General features: G+C 36.2%; 1 protein-coding gene across 2 annotated transcripts; it reads left to right on the forward strand.

The window, feature by feature from the left end:
- The first annotated feature begins 6415 nt into the window (after positions 1-6415).
- On the forward strand, positions 6416-12424 carry LOC105040257 (palmitoyl-acyl carrier protein thioesterase, chloroplastic). Of its 2 annotated transcripts, none has more exons than XM_010916712.3 (7): positions 6416-6649; positions 7189-7761; positions 7845-7978; positions 9394-9507; positions 9682-9853; positions 9956-10024; positions 11763-12424. In XM_010916712.3, the coding sequence occupies exons 2-7, from the start codon at positions 7246-7248 to the stop codon at positions 12027-12029; spliced, it is 1272 nt and encodes a 423-aa protein (XP_010915014.1). In that variant the 5' UTR covers positions 6416-6649; positions 7189-7245; the 3' UTR covers positions 12030-12424. The 2 variants fall into 2 exon arrangements, with proteins under 2 accessions (XP_010915014.1, XP_010915016.1); XM_010916714.4 differs by having other exon boundaries at positions 6517-6657; positions 11763-12322.
- Positions 12425-12949: the final 525 nt, after the last annotated feature.

Here is a 12949-nt window from a genome sequence, read left to right on the forward strand (position 1 = left end):
TAAGACGACCCAACATCATTATAAAACAGACAACTATCGAAAACAATGCATCAATCGTGAGGGTGTAAAAAATTTCATTCGGACCATCTAAACCGTTTATTGCAATTCGAATCGAATCAAATATAACAATTTGATGATTTAATTGATTCGATCGATTAAATAAAAAAAATTAATATTTTAATTTAATTATCGATTTATTAATTTTTATAATTGAACCGATAAATCTAAATTAAAATGACATCATTTTATATATTTATATATACATTAATGTTACACATATTATATATTTACATATATATATATACCCATATTATATGTTTGTTTAAAATTGAGTTTTATATTTTATATGAATTAAGAATCAAAAATATTGATATGATTTTATTGCAATCAAATTTGAATCAAATTTGACTTGATTATAAATTATAATAGAAGAGTAAAATATAAAAATAAAATCGGTCAATCTATTTAAATCAAAAACTATTCAAATATTTGAAAAAAGTATAAGAATAAATTGAATCGATACAAAATCGAATTAAAAAAATTAATTATATTTAATTAAATATTTAATTTTAAGAATCTTTTAAATTAAAATATTGATTTAATTTGAAAAAATTAATTAAAGCTGGACCAACCAAATTATTTTTAGTCTTGATCATATACGATACATACAATCATTTTGTACAAGAGCCATTCATCTTTTTATGGCAGTTATTGAGCAGGCTCTCGAACCTCTCGTCCTTTATGAAGTAGCTGTCAACTAACTTGATGATGATGTTGGTCAAGTCCTCCGTGCACACAATTCACAGCCATTCTGCTTCCGTTGGTACATGGACATACCATTCTTTAACCGATCAAAAAGACATATCCCTATATAATCCCCATCTGTATTACAGATTTCTGGTGCGCGGAACACCCCGTCCATGTGCTGCTTAGCTATCTGAAGTTTTGAACTTTGCCTTCCTTAGATTTTCTTTCATTTCCCCACAAAGATTTTGGATCCATGCGTAGGGAACAACTTATGTCGCACTACGTTGACATGATGGCTTTCTCGAAGCTGCTATTGTAATTGCCAGTATTTCAGGACCCATCTCAGGCCGGACAGGTCTGGGTGCAAATCCATTGAAAGGATCGGCTAAAATTGCGACGTATATCGTCTAGTATTGGACACATTTACGAATGAGTAAATGGCAAGGGCGCAATCCTTTTACGTTAATGCTTGTTTATGTTTTCCGACGGCTTAAAATGCATGCTCATGTATGCACTGTTTCTAGCGAGGCTTCTAGCAGCAGGACAGATTGCAGTCTGGAATTTAAATTTTAATCCTTAAAATTTCAAGGAGATATATCATTTATATGAGAGGTGTTTTGAATTCTAAATTTTGAGTCTTCTTTTTTTTTGGATGAAAGCAAGGTTGCGTTTGGTAGCTGGCAATCTATTCAGATTGCTGGTAATTTAAAAGAGCTCTACCAGATTACAACGTTTGGTATATTTTTAGAATTGATAATCTGAATTTCTATGAGATAATCTGGATTACTAAGGGAGGGGTGGATATTCAGATTACCTCCCATTAAATAATCTTGTAATAAATTTTTCAGACTAAAATATCCCTCTTCCCGTGCGACGCCACCAGTCAGAAAACCTGTGCCTCCCCCCAACTTTCCCAACTCCTTCGACGACGACAAGAAAGAGGGCCAAATCGATACCTCTTCCACCACCAAATCTGATCGATAGCCGTCCGAAAGCATGGCCGTCGGCATATCGCCGTCGGTCCTCGTCCATCCACCACTAATGGGCGTAAAAGAGGTGATGTTTCATCGCCGCAATCAACGTCGTGCCGATCAACGCTTCGCGGAAGAAAAAAAAAATGGCGCAGTGCGCTGGTCGCCGCAGGTGCCGTATGGAATAATTCCACAGGAAGAGAGAGGGACGTAGCGCTGTCGGTCGCCGCAGACGATGCCATGCCGAACGACGAAAAAGAAAGACTACAAATGAAGGGCCTCCACCTCACCGAGATTGCTGCATCCTGCCCGGACGGCCACGTGTGGTCACCGAAAGAAGAGGGGGGACGGATCTTCTCGTGCACTTCTTCTTCTTCGTTTCTCTCGCCAGCCAGATCTCTCTCCAATGAGATCTTGCTCCGATAAAGATCGAGAACAGTATGTACCAAACACAATAATATAATAATATAATATTATATTATTAATAAAAATATTAATATAAAATAAAATAAAAAAATAATAAAAATAATAATATAATATGTTATATTATATATAATATAATATATAATATTTTTTATTTTTTTATTCTAAAAAATTAAAAAATTTATGCATAGGATGTGATTTTTAATAACTTTGATTTAAGAATATTTTGAAAATTTGATGTTACATTACCAGTAATCTAATTGTTATACTAAATATGTCAATTAAAATTTTCAGTAATTTTACTGCAACATTACTTACGTATATCAAACATAATAATCAAAATTATTGACAATCTATCCAGATTCTAGATAATTCAGATTATCAGATAATCTAGATTATCATTATCTGGTAATACACCAAATGTAACTTAAGTATTTTATCCAACCTTTTGTATTCTTTTCTTTACTTGTAATCCATGATTAAACTTGATATATCATGTGGAAACAGAATGCCGTTTTAGTTATAAATATAGCTTTATATTTTTTTGTATCATCTACTTAGTTTAATCTGCTATTCTCTTTCCTAGTTTGTTTTAGTTTTAAAAGATGGTTTGCAATGCCATGCTAAATTAATCTCTGATAAAGATATAATGAGAACTGAAATGAAGTGTCCCATTTAGGTTTTTAACAAGGTGCAATATATTTTATAATTATATTAGTTAAATCTTTTTCGGGTAGCTAAGACAACTATCTTATTAATAAGCCGATCGAGTCTCAATTATAACCATAACTATCAGGCCTCGAACGCAAAATGGACTTTTTATAATCAGCCATGTGATTTTTTTTTCGCCACGTGTTTACATCAATAAGCACTTGGCAGTTAGATGTATCTATGCTAATAAATGGAGATTAGAGGACTCGCGGAAGATGTCATGATCGAGAATGGAGGTCGAATTTATATATAAAAACTTTTCCTGTCCAACTGTATGGATAGTGATGGACAAAAGGACTGAACCGTATGATGACCAATTCGCTTGGACTCAAGAAGAAGAAGAAGAAGAAGAAGAAGAAGAAGAAGAAGAAGAAGAGAAAAAAAAGAAAAAAAAAAAAGGAAAAAAATCAGTGAGACTTGCGGGAGTAACACTGTGGAGTAAAGGCTAAACCGGAACTATATATATGGTTTCTAGGGATATTAAACTTAGATACAGCTTCAGAAATGGTCTTTTCCAGTGCCTTGGCTCTGTATGGATCGAACGGTCTGCAGCTCAGATATTCCCTAGCTACAGGCGAGCCTCTGTGGAAATGTTTTGGTGCGAAACATCAAACTATTCAGGCAATAGATACCTGGGTGGAGCATCTATATCAACTCATAGGTCTCAAGCTATTCTGGAAGAGGAAATATGTTGGGGCACAAACCTGTGTGTGCATATGTGTGGATATAGTTTTGTAGTATAAATATGATGCAACTGTAAACCTGGTAGCTTTGTTTTAATCCAGCTTTAACCTCCTCTTTTTACCCAGAAAAAATAAAAATGAAGGGCAAAACCGGCGCCCCTGCTAGAGTAACAGTGTTTTGGATCCATATGTAAGTTTCTGGGCCAAAATCAAATTACAACCACCTCTTTTAGCATTAACGTGGTACGAGCTGGTTCCACGCACGACTTCCTAACCAAACCGATGGAACTGGACTCAGTTAATGAGTGCTGTTAGTTAGCCATCCATGTCAAGCTCATGCAACTATTTAGGTGGCAGCCTTCGTACTTAAACAAGGAGGAGATGACATATAAAGAACATAAACGTGGCCCAAGCCCTAAGATGTCAAAACACCACCATAAGACGCTCTCCATTTGGCTCGTGAACCGTGAGAATCCAGTATCGCTCGTTTTCCACATGCAACGAAATCTTTTGCTGATTGTGTTGCTGATATTGTCTAACAAGCAGCCAAAATTAAGTGAACTTTCGGGAGAAATCGACAAAGTAATATAGAAATCGATGCAGCATAATCGTGTGAGATTATGAAAAATCAAACCATCTTTTATCCACCGAGACCTTGTAAGTTTGATCCGAGTAACATATGCAAGTGATGCAAGAGCACCTCATGATTCATATCTTACGGGTGTTGAGCATGGCCTAAGTCTGACGCGCTATATTACTGGTGCACTACAAGAACAACTAAAGATAATATGAAGACGATGATAATTTGAGATGAGCCACATGATGAATAGAACTATCAGAAATAAGAAATCTAAATGGTGCACCATTCACGTGGTGCATTTGGCGTATAATTTTTTTTTTTATCCAGAAGCTTTAGGCAAAAATGTGTTCTACAATTATCAACTAGTAGAAGAGAGCCTTTAAGAAAAAAAATTATTGGTAAAAAATATTTTATCACGTAAATTTTAGATTATTCATCGGAATATTGTCATATCATTCGATGAGATTAAAAAAATTCAGTAAATTTTGGATTTGAAATGATAAACCACAATTAACAGTATTTTCATTCATATTTTTGAATTAAATAAAAAAATTAAAATTTTAAATGATCAAGTGATGCAGCGGCGCTTTATTGAATGATCTTAGGTTCGTATGGCAGAACACTTTTAAGTGATGATTTCCCCTTGGAGCGGGCCATGACATTTATGGTACAGAATCTGTTCGTACTTCATTGCCCGCTCACGCATGCGCATACCATGAGCTCTACCGGGCGCCTGGGGCCCTGGACCTGGCTGTGCCGGGTTCGTCAATACGTACATCACCTCTTTATTCCGAAATGCCCCTCTTCCCTACTTCCCCTTCTTTTTCCGTGGGCGCCGTGAGGTCGTCAAGATTGGACGGAGCTTGTTTAAAATTTAAATGACGAAATGATATCGTCGTCTTGGTCAAGCCGTTGAATGTTGAATGATTGGATCTTATTTTAAAACAAGCTTTTGAAATACGCGTCACCCGAAAACACCATTAGGTAAACTCTGTGAGAAATTATTATGGTGTTTTTCGCAAAAAAAGGTCAATAGATAGCTACTTACGACGAATGACTACCGTTATAATAATGACGTAGACCATGAGATAGATGTCCTGTTTGACTGTGTCATTGCACTACAAAAAAACTAGAACGTTGGGTTGGAAAAATATATGTCGTGATGAAAAGCTTGATAAAATAATTATGAGAACTTTTGTAATGGTAGAAAAAATAAATAAACTAGTCTTTTATAGTTTCATTAATTTTATGAATGGACATTGCATACAAATTTTAAATTATATAATTGATCATTTTTTTTAAAATTATTTATGAATAATAATATAACGTCCATTCAAATTTTTGATGTCGATCCATATTCTTAATAGATTTTAATTACAATAAATACAATAATATCATATTTTTATATAAAAATTTAATTCATATGATGAATTTTAATATATTTTTTTGAGAACATAATGCTATCATTTAATGCTTGAAGTATTATTAAGATAGGATAGTCAAAAACACATAACATACTGAAGATTGGTGTGATCTAGATGGCATTCATGAGCGAGAAGTTACCGCGGACAACCTCAATTGATAATAAATTTTTATAATTTTTTCTTATATATATATATATATATATATATTAGATTATGATATTTTTTATCCAAAAAAATGGAGAAGAGTTTTACTCACAGAAGATCATAAGTGACAAATGGTACAATTAAAATAGAAAAAAATTTAATGAAATGTAAATATAATATTTTTAAAATAAATAAATAAATAATATTAAAAATTAATTGAATAAAAAATGCATGATGATTCATTTATGCTGAGGAATAAGCATGAACAGATAAGACTCTAATAATAAAACTCAGGCAAAACTATAACATTATTGATCCATATGCTATAATTATTTCTTGAATCATTAACAAAAAAATTGTAAAACAATCGCTAAATATTGAAATCTTGAATAGATGTTGACAATTTTGATTAGTGAGGAATAATAATTTTCAGAATCATCAAATGAAGAAGGAAAAATCTTACCAAAAAAAAATGAAAAAGGAAAAATGAGTTTTGAGAATAGCACGGAAACTTCTGTGCACTTTGGGAGAGCACAAATTGGCCATAAAAAAAATGAAAATAGATCAAATAACTCACCGTTAAAACAGCCGTTATTATAGACCACGTTCCAAACCTGCCCTCGTAACTTGACGCACACGCGAAGGGCATTTTAGTCATACGGGTATCATCCGCTCAACCTCGGAAGTTGTTTTTTCCACCGGTAACAATCTCCAAAGCTGTTTAAGAATGCGCGGAGGAGACGAAAACGGGGCGAACGAGAGGGAATAAATAGCAACCCCAGGCCTCGCCTTCTTAAGCTAACCGCTGGCTTGGCACCAATCGCTCTCTCGTTCGTGAGAAGGAGAACGAAACCCTAAGCCTCGAAGGAAGGCCAGAGAAGGAGAGGAAGAGCGATGGGGAAGCGCGAGTGAGCTAGGTTTTGGGCTGGGGAGACTCTTTTTGTCATTATTGTTGGAGCAGCCAAGGTTAGGAGGCAAGCCATCCTTCTCGTTTCTAGCCTCCCCGCATTTGGACTTTGATGCGTATTTTTTATCTCTTCTTTGAATGGATGTGGAGTTTTTCTTTTTGGATTCTGGAATTGTGGAGGCGCGATATTCTTTTTGCTTTCGATGTCATGGTGTTCTAATGTTGTGTTTCTCGTTTGCAATGGATCTTTAGGAGAAGGACAATTCGGATCTTGGTGGTTTCTCTTGTTTTGATTTCATGAACTTTTATAGTTTTTTTTTTTCGCACTTTTCTGAAAAGAATAGAGGAGTTTGACAGCTGGATTTGGTGTATTTTTTTTAAAAAAAATTTTAATCTCTGCCTTTTTTGAATTCTTCTTTGTAGAAGAAGATTCTAGAAAACAAGAGATAAATAATAGTTTTTTTAAATAGATGGAGGGGTGGACCGTGGTTCGCCAGATGGTTTAATTGATGATATCTGGTTGTGGATGCGAGAATTTACCTTTCCCCAATTTTATATGTTCTCACAAAAGTGAGGATTTGTTCTTCTTCGGTCCCAGGGTTCCTGATCTATAAAAGGTTAATCGAGGTAATTCGGGAAATTTCCACATTCCATCATGGTTGCTTCAATTGCCGCCTCGGCCTTTTTCCCCACCCCATCATCTTCCTCCTCTGCGGCATCAGCAAAAGCGTCGAAGACCATCGGTGAAGGGCCCGGGAGTTTGGATGTCCGCGGAATCGTAGCCAAACCCCCCTCTTCTTCAGCAGCTATGCAGGAGAAGGTGAAGGCCCAACCTGTTCCCAAGATCAATGGCGCCAAGGTTGGCCTGAAAGCTGAAACCCAGAAGGCCGACGAAGAATCTGCCCCTTCTTCAGCCCCAAGAACGTTCTATAATCAATTGCCTGACTGGAGCGTGCTTCTTGCCGCCGTAACGACCATCTTCTTGGCGGCGGAGAAGCAGTGGACCCTTCTTGATTGGAAGCCGAGGCGTCCCGACATGCTTGCTGATGCATTTGGCCTGGGGAAAATCGTGCAGGATGGACTAGTTTTCAAGCAAAACTTTTCCATCAGGTCGTATGAGATCGGGGCTGATCGGACTGCTTCTATAGAAACGCTAATGAATCATTTACAGGTGAGAGCTGAAGGATGATCTAGTGCGTTCTATATTTGGACACTTATTGTTTTTTGATGTCTCACAATGTCGTATGTCGGCAGGAAACAGCACTTAATCATGTGAGGAGTGCTGGGCTCATGGGCGATGGCTTTGGTGCTACACCAGAGATGAGCAAAAGAAATTTGATCTGGGTTGTCACCAAAATGCGGGTTCTGATCGAGCACTATCCTTCCTGGTATTTTCTTTCTCCAGATCGTATCCTTTCTTTTTTTCTAACTCAGAATAAGCAAATCTTTTAGTAGGCTCTCTATTTGTAGGTAGGAATCAATATTATAGTATGTATTTCTAGACATGCGATACTATGATCTGTATTTGTAGGCATGCTTTGTTGTGTAGTCTTATGTCTGTCCTAAAATGGTTAAAATCAATGTATAACTTATAATTGTGGTTTTTAAAGCCCTGCATCTCAACCTGTGAATGTTGGCTGAGATCGGTATCTGTAAAAAAAAAAAAAAAAAAAAAGGTGAAAAGAACTGAGTTATTCTTAGATATTGGCTGATCTATAGGAACCAAGATGTTGCAGTATGTGTCAAATCAGGGTTAATGATAATTTAAAGTCGTTAGTTTTGATTTGTAATAATTAAATAATCCATTGAGGATTGTAAATGAGTTGTTGAAAAATATTGGAAATATTGGTGATGTGAACCGATATATATGCTGAGATGAAAATTTTGCATACAGGGCAAAGCCCTTTAGGCTATCCTTTTGGATTGGATGTTTTGTTTCGTTGAGGCTTAATCCTCCAAGTTAAATTATCTAGGTGTAAATAGAGGGCACATGATTTTAGAAAAAGCATGGATAAAAAAAAATAAGTTATTTCTTCCGTAAACTCTTTTGAAGAGGTATACGTTAACCACAATTTCTCTAGGTTGTTGAACTTCCATCTCTTGAAGTTTCACTCTTCAAATTCATATTTCATTCGAGTCTTCTTGTTCGGGTCTATGCTGTTTTCTTTGATCCATAGTTTATGTGGTCAATAATGGGCTTCTAGGATTCTTTTCATTATCTGGGAAAGTCAAAGCAGAAACCTGTGGCTTTATACTATATAAAATTATGAAAATCCTGTAAATGCTTGCTGAATCTTGGTCTGGACTCTGTGGAAATATTTGGTTGACTCTGTTTTGTCAAATAAATTGTTTCTTTTTTTTTTCCTCTCTACTTCTTCTTCTTAATCTTTCTGGTATCTTGTGGTTCAAAGTATGGCATAAATGGTCAACAATGAGGTGGTTTGACTAATCATTGTTGAAAGTCAAATTTTAAAAAAGAGATACCACTTTGCCTGTTCAGGTAAATGCTTTGGGATCCTCTGTCATCAATACTGGCCTTAAAGCTCTTTGACCTTCATCCATCATTAGGGTCAAAGCTTTGAGCCTTGACGGGTACTTCTTTTCCTGGACCTTAAAAATCAATTGCTTGTATCTATGTTCCACTTCCCACATAACGATGCATTGGGCACACTTCATCTTGTGATTACCTTGATAGAGAAAAATGGATTATTCTTTTCATGGTTATTTTAGAAAAATAACCATAACAATGTTGAATCTATTATATATAATCTTGTTTAGTAGTGTTTTTCATCTGACTTTGCAGGGGGGATGTTGTTGAAGTAGATACGTGGGTTGGTCCAACTGGAAAAAATGGGATGCGTCGTGATTGGCATGTTCGTGACCACCGAACAGGCCAAACCATCTTGAGAGCTACCAGGTTGGTATTTGCTTTTCTAGCATGAACATGACTAAGTACAATGTGTCATTGTCTTTGATTTCAAGAGAGCACTATTGTATTCAGTTTCAATTTCATTATGCTTGATTGTGCTCCCCCCTTCTTAACATTGGGTGAACTGAATAATGGTTTTTGGCTTTCTTTCTTGATATGTAGTGTGTGGGTGATGATGAATAAGAACACTAGGAAATTGTCTAAAGTGCCTGAAGAAGTCAGGGCAGAAATAGGGCCTTACTTTGTGGAACGTGCTGCAATTGTGGATGAGGACAGCAGAAAGCTTCCAAAGCTTGATGAGGATACTACAGATTATATCAAAAAGGGCCTAACTGTAAGTATGAGGTTTACAGATAAAGTGCTCTTGATTTTCCCTTCATTCTGTCAGCTGTTTGTTCTCATCTTATGCTACCTTTTTTTGGCTTATATTATACAGCCTCGATGGAGCGATTTAGATGTCAATCAGCATGTGAACAATGTCAAATATATTGGCTGGATTCTTGAGGTAATTTTATGGAGCTGTCACCTATCTTAATACTTATTTCTGAGTATATATCTCAGCTATCTTAATTTTAGAGAACTTTTCCTTTTTGCCTTTTTTTTGGCATTACCCTTGCCTTGTTCTTACTTTTATAGCTTATAAAACACATCAGTGGGCATCCAAGATTGTGATTTACCAGTATCCATTCATCCCCTAAAGTTAAGAAGATTCTTTGTGCTACTAATATAATGGTTCCAACATTCCTTTCACAATATATTTTTTTGATATTATTTTATAGTTTATTAAGTCTCAGGTACATTGACCATATGGATGTGCTGATATGCCCGATCTTGAAAGAATAGGACATAATCCTTCACTGAAACTAGCAATGGACACCTTATCTGTATGTTAAATAATAAATCAGGAGTACAAAGAATTGAGGATAAGATAAAATATGCTGATTAGATAAAGAGTATTTTTAATTTTAAAGGGAGTACAATTGGCTTGGAATTGTTTATATGAGGTGGATCTGTCTTTTTTTTTTTTTTTTAAAGGAAAACAGAGTCCAACTAGTTTGGGTGTCGGACTAACTAGAGGCAAAGAAATAAAAAAGGCACATGTGGATGTTAATCATACTTTTTTTTTTCCCAATATTCATGAAGAGAGAAATTAAAGATGTTTTGGTAACAGACTTTGACAGATGGAATCTAAAATGACATATCCCTCTCTCATTTAGTAATATAGCATGGAGAAAGGATACAATATGACTGGTTAGAACTATAAACATAATGTAGTTTTACATGTTTGTCATCTATTGAGAACAAGAGAATATTGCAGTAATATGTTTATTATTCCATTCAAGAGCACCAACATGACTCCATTATTTAGTCAAAAGTCAAATCTATAATACTTTAGTACATACTTGATAAAACACTAAAATTATAATCCATTAGTTCTACCATTAAAATGGTCTACATTCATTGGAAAATGATAAAAAAAGAACTATAACCACATGGTAAAACCCATCCTGTGAATATCTGCTGCATTCACTTTTAAAAGCAGGATACAGAAGTCTGATGCGTATCCTAGTCTTGTGCAGTTTGAAATATATATACCTGGCTGGCTAGTTATTTCTGAAATGTATAATTGCAGTACTTCTATTTGTGGGTTTGCTATGAGGTGGTCTGAGGTTTGGAATATTTCTTTTTCATGCAAATGTTTACAGCATGATAATTTAAAATTTTAAAATTTGCCTTGCAGCTTTTGATGTACTGTTATTGAGATGGTATCACAACTCATATTTGCAAACTGTGGCGTTTTTATTTTGCGATTGTTCATTGAAATACATCATGCGCATTATTTGTCTGCATTTTTATAGTCTATGCCCTTTGTTCACAGACTTTTTTGGTGAGCTGTTAAATGCTTTCTTCCTATTTGCGGATTGTTACTTCTTGATGAATTTCACATTGTTCTGGCCCTCAGAATATAATGAACATGTCTTTCTTACCCCTTTCTTTATCTGAACATCCCTTGCTGGTACTACTAATTCCATTTATGAACTATACTTTCTGTGTTTTGTTCTATGGAACTTGTGGTCCACTCTCATTGCATGTGTTAGGTGGGTGCACGTCACTGTCCACTTGAACTTTGGTCGATGAATTTATTGGGGGTATATTAAGTGGACGTGCAACATACATTGTAGTAAATGATTCATTTGACTACCAAAAAAAATTGATTCATTTCTGCTCTATTATGTTTGCAGAGTGCTCCAATATCATTCCTGGAGAATCATGAGCTTGCAAGCATGTCTCTGGAATATAGGAGGGAGTGTGGGAGGGACAGCGTGTTGCAATCCCTCACTGCCGTCTCGAATGACTTAACTGATGGCTTACCAGAAGCTGGCATTGAGTGCCAGCATCTGCTGCAGCTGGAATGTGGGACCGAACTTGTGAAGGGACGGACAGAATGGAGGCCCAAGCATTCCCTGGCTCTCAGAAACATGGGGCCAACTCCAGGTGGTAGTGCATGATGTGGCATTGAAATACTGCTGTCCATTCTCGACTATGCCAGGATGGAGCTGAGTTGTTTTAGTCCTGCTGCTTTCATTCTCAAACGTGCTAGGATGGATGGAGCTGAGTGGTATTAGTCCTTTCTAGTCTGTACAATTTCAAGTTATCCTTGGTAAAAAGAGAGGGGGGAGAGAGACCAGATCATACTGCTTATGTTTGTTGGGGTTTTCTTTTTATTTTACTTATTTTTTCCCCCTCTTACCCTCCTGACTTGATTTTCATTGGATTCATACTGGATGCTCTGTGTAAGTAATTAAGCAATGCTGCTGTATAATTTTCTGTCAAAAGTTGGAGAAGTAACCAATTAGCTTTTGATAAGTAAAATTGCTTGCCTTATCTGCGCTTCCTATTGAAAGTATTTTTGTTTTGCGTGCGGCTTGTGGATGTTATAGGATTGAAGAGCATTGTGGTCCAATTAGCTTTAGTTGGTATGATTGCTTGCCTGTGTCCCAACTAAAAGTATTTAGGTTGCATGTGAAATGTGGTCCTTGTGGGATTGAAGAGCATTGGGGTCCGGTCTTCTACTGTAACAGAATGTACATCTTTGGACCGCTGGCTATTTTGGAAGTGCCGTGTGGTGGTTGGGCGGATGGAATGAGAACCACAGGTCCTCAACGAATTTTAGCGAGAGTATGAGTTGGGCTTCTCAAGTACTTGCGCGTTTAAATTATCCATTTGCGGATTTTCTATTGTTATTATTTCGTTCTCCGTCAATCTTTAATTCCTGAAAGCAAGGAAGTTTATGGTCCTGAGCACCTGCTTAGGGGCTGTATGCGGGCGGCGATCCTTAGTCGATCCAAGACCTGTCTGGAATGCTGCTACCTTTAGGAAATGTTAAGAGGACTACCATGGTACCTCAGGACAAAAATAAATCTTCTCA

Source organism: Elaeis guineensis, chromosome 3, assembly GCF_000442705.2.
Source record: "Elaeis guineensis isolate ETL-2024a chromosome 3, EG11, whole genome shotgun sequence".
In the NCBI taxonomy this organism is placed as follows: domain Eukaryota; kingdom Viridiplantae; phylum Streptophyta; class Magnoliopsida; order Arecales; family Arecaceae; genus Elaeis; species Elaeis guineensis.

What these genes read in the sequence shown, in the direction of transcription:
- LOC105040257 (XM_010916712.3), top strand. Translation starts at nt 7,246, where the DNA reads ATGGTTGCTTCAATTGCCGCCTCGGCCTTTTTCCCCACCCCATCATCT. An exon ending in CGCTAATGAATCATTTACAG is followed by an intron (nt 7,762 to 7,844) that starts GTGAGAGCTGAA and finishes GTATGTCGGCAG; the next exon opens with GAAACAGCACTTAATCATGT. An exon ending in ATCGAGCACTATCCTTCCTG is followed by an intron (nt 7,979 to 9,393) that starts GTATTTTCTTTC and finishes CTGACTTTGCAG; the next exon opens with GGGGGATGTTGTTGAAGTAG.